Source organism: Topomyia yanbarensis, chromosome 1 (genome assembly GCF_030247195.1).
Source record: "Topomyia yanbarensis strain Yona2022 chromosome 1, ASM3024719v1, whole genome shotgun sequence".
NCBI classification, from domain to species: domain Eukaryota; kingdom Metazoa; phylum Arthropoda; class Insecta; order Diptera; family Culicidae; genus Topomyia; species Topomyia yanbarensis.
This window is the reverse complement of record NC_080670.1, coordinates 2,542,119-2,545,703: the sequence shown is the minus strand read 5'-3', so window position 1 is coordinate 2,545,703 and position 3,585 is coordinate 2,542,119. Positions and strand designations below refer to the sequence as shown.

General features: G+C 40.9%; 1 protein-coding gene across 1 annotated transcript; it reads right to left on the bottom strand.

Annotated features, from left to right (window-relative positions):
• Nucleotides 1–1,441: 1,441 nt before the first annotated feature.
• On the bottom strand, nt 1,442–3,064 carry LOC131676598 (eukaryotic initiation factor 4A-III). Its single transcript, XM_058955744.1, has 3 exons — nt 2,794–3,064; nt 2,175–2,733; nt 1,442–2,119 (listed from the first exon to the last, which is right to left on the bottom strand). The coding sequence occupies exons 1-3, from the start codon at nt 2,927–2,929 to the stop codon at nt 1,612–1,614; spliced, it is 1,203 nt and encodes a 400-aa protein (XP_058811727.1). The 5' UTR covers nt 2,930–3,064; the 3' UTR covers nt 1,442–1,611.
• Nucleotides 3,065–3,585: the final 521 nt, after the last annotated feature.

Here is a 3,585-nt window from a genome sequence, read left to right as displayed (position 1 = left end):
AGGTAGTTCCTATGAAAATTCCAAAATACCGAACTAAGGAAGGTTATAAATCATATTTTTTTCAGACATTGGCGATCCATAACTTTTAGTCCAGATTCTAATCGAGTAATTTATTAATGACACGGTAACCTATTGGTCTCAACATTAATCAGGCCAAGTATAGTGAACGCGATAGCCTGCTAAAACAACTGTGTCTGGTCAAGAACAGTAGAGTGGAAAATACACAAGCTCCAACGATATTCCAGCAACGAGAACAAACTAGAAAACCAGGACGTCCCTTTAAATGCACCGATTCTTTTCAGAAAAATGGAAGCAAAAATCGAAACTAAACAACCAATAGAAGATTCTGACAGCAAACGATCGGCAGTTTGTGGCAGAGAATTGCAAATAAACTCCATAAACAGTAGTCATCCTAGATTTACTCACACCGTGGATAGACCATTCAAATTGGATTCAAATGAAAAACCTCCCAAAGCTAGCAAACGTAGTCGACTCGAACGCTATCAATGTGAATTGTGCGGAAAAGGATTTCCAAGACCCAGCCTTCGCAGCCTTCATATGCATGCTCACACCGGTGAAGCACGTTACAACTGCGAAGTGTGTGGCAAAGGATTTTATTGGCACAGCAAGCTTACGGACCATATGCAATTTCACACCAGCGAACAACCTTACAAGTGCAATATATGTGACAAATCACTCTCTTCACGAAGCAAACTTGGATTCCATATGCTGCTTCATACGAAAGAAAAACCTCATAAATGTGAAGTATGTAAAAAAGATTTCCGGTGGCGAGCTCAACTTAAAGTTCATGCTTCCTTTCACACTGATAAGAAAGATTTCAACTGTGAGGTGTGTGGAAAACAATTTCAATTTAGCAGTGGCTTAGGACGTCACTTGAAAACTCACTCACACCAAAAACAGCACAAGTGTGAAGTATGTGGGAAAGAGTTTGGTCAAAGCGGTGCCCTTAAGAACCATATGTATATTCACACCGGCGAGAAACCTTTCAGCTGTCCAGTTTGTGGAAAAAGATTTAGTGTACGCTATAGGCTCGTATCTCACGAGATAGTCCACTCAAATGAGAAATCACACAAATGTGACCTGTGTGAACAGCTATTCAAAACTGGCAAATACCTCACAAAGCACCAAAAGAAGTTCCATGCGATTGAATGTAGTGATAGTTTATAATCGAGGACTACTCAAAATAAATTTGACTGTTTCGAATAAAGTTAGTTTTTCTTTGTATGTTACAAAGTCAATCATACCGGCCTGCAAAATATAGCCGGTTTCTTATCCTATCTGGATCTTTAGCTCCAAAAATCAGCTTCTTGTAGCGGGTTTTATGTTTTCTTAGAGTTGTCATGAAGAAGTATACAAACATATTTTCAATACATCTCAAAACCAATTGACCTTGGATTTTCTCTTAGCGCAAACATTACAATTTATTTATCCATTAATTTCTTTATTCGTAAGAAGTTTAGATTATTCATTGCAGTTATGCAAATTGTGCACTTGAATGTAATAAATGTGTTTGCTTGCACACATTTGCCCTTCAACAGGTCGAAGTTACAAACACGCAAATGTAATATTTTAAAACAAACCAAACGCATCTTAGATCAAATCTGCCACATTCATCGGCATCTCGTCAATCTGCGTCGAGTAGTACTGTTCAATATCCCGCAGAATTCTGATGTCGTCACTCTTGACAAAATTGATCGCAACACCCTTGCGGCCAAACCGACCTGATCGGCCAATACGGTGAATGTACAACTCACGATTGTTCGGCAGATCATAATTGATGACCAGCGAAACCTGTTGCACGTCGATACCACGAGCCCAAACGTCCGTCGTAATCAGCACACGACTCTGACCGGAACGGAATTCCTTCATGATCTCGTCACGCTCCTTCTGCGGCATGTCACCGTGCATCGAACTAACGGTGAAATTGGCCTCCCGCATCTTTTCCGTCAACCAATCGACCTTACGTTTAGTGTTGCAGAAAATAACTGCCTGAGTGATAGTCAGCGTGTCGTACAGATCGCACAGCGTATCAAATTTCCATTCCTCACGCTCGACTGCCACAAAGAACTGCTTGATACCTTCCAGGGTCAACTCATCACTGTAATAAATATTAACAATTAAATAATTTTAAAAAAAATTACTTCACGACGTACCGTTTGACTAAAATACGAATCGGATCCGTCATAAACTTCGAAGTCATTTCAAGGATCTCGTGCGGAAGTGTAGCAGATATCAGTACTACCTGTGTTGCAGGAGGTAGATACCGATAAACATCGTAAATCTGTTCCTTGAAACCTTTATTCAACATTTCGTCAGCTTCGTCCAGAACCAACATCTTAATAGACCGCGTTCTCAGCACTCGCCGCTTGATCATATCAAACACACGCCCGGGTGTTCCACTGACCACATGCTGGCCATAATCCAGCTTGCGAATGTCTTCTCCCAAATTAGTTCCCCCGATACAAGCATGACACTGGACGTTCATAAAATCTCCCAGCGCCAGGATAACCTTTTGAATCTGAACAGCCAACTCGCGCGTTGGTGACAAGCAGAGAACTTGCGTCTCACGAAGCGTCGTGTCCATCGACTGTAGAATAGCAATCGAAAAAGTTGCAGTTTTACCTGTACCGGACTGAGCCTGAGCGATTACATCGCGTCCCTTGACGATCGGTAGGATACTTCGCTGTTGGATTGCCGAAGGCTTCTCGAAACCTGTAGATCACAACATAATTACGAACCGAAAAGAAGGAAATTAACACAACATATACGAACCATAGGCATAAACACCCCGCAGCAGCTCCTCCCGGAGTGACATTGAGTTGAAAGTTGGCAGCACCTCGACATCTTCACTGGTTTCGAATTCCACATTCGACAGATCCTCGTTGGCCGGTACTCGTCTGGCAGCCATTATCCGAGCGGTTGGATAATTACTTTCCAATAGAAATCCAAACTATTTTTGACGATGCAAAACTAAAATAAGGTTGAAAATTACAGCGTTTTCTCCTCCGACGATGCTTTCGCTTGCTGCTGATGGCGTTTCTCTTTCACTTCACAGAATCCATCTTCCGTTTCGCACGTCAGTGCAAGGCCCAGTGAAAAAAAGAATACAGTTCAATGAAAGAACGGGGGGTTTGTCGAGAGTAAAAACATTGGATTTTTCCGTTGAATAATTTTACATTCCATTGGAAACGCACCTTGCAAGTATTTTGTTGCAACTATTCAATATGCGAGTTTGAATATCCACAATAACATTAAAAAGTAAAGGATAATCCTAATGTAAAAACCTCATAAAGGTTCAGATTTAAAAAACTTCGAAAATGGATATTCCTTAAACTCAGTGATTGCAAATTAAAGAGATTGAAACTACTAGAGGAATCAAAGCGCTGCTATCTCCATGTACTCACTGGTTGAAACATATGGTCTCGCTCAGAGTGTATCCTTATGTGCACTCAGGTCTTGCTCAACCGTATTGTAATCTATTACTCATTTACGCAAATTGAAAACGACAATAATAAAATTACATTAACCTAAGTGCATGTTCAGCGGCATTGCATCATTTTCATA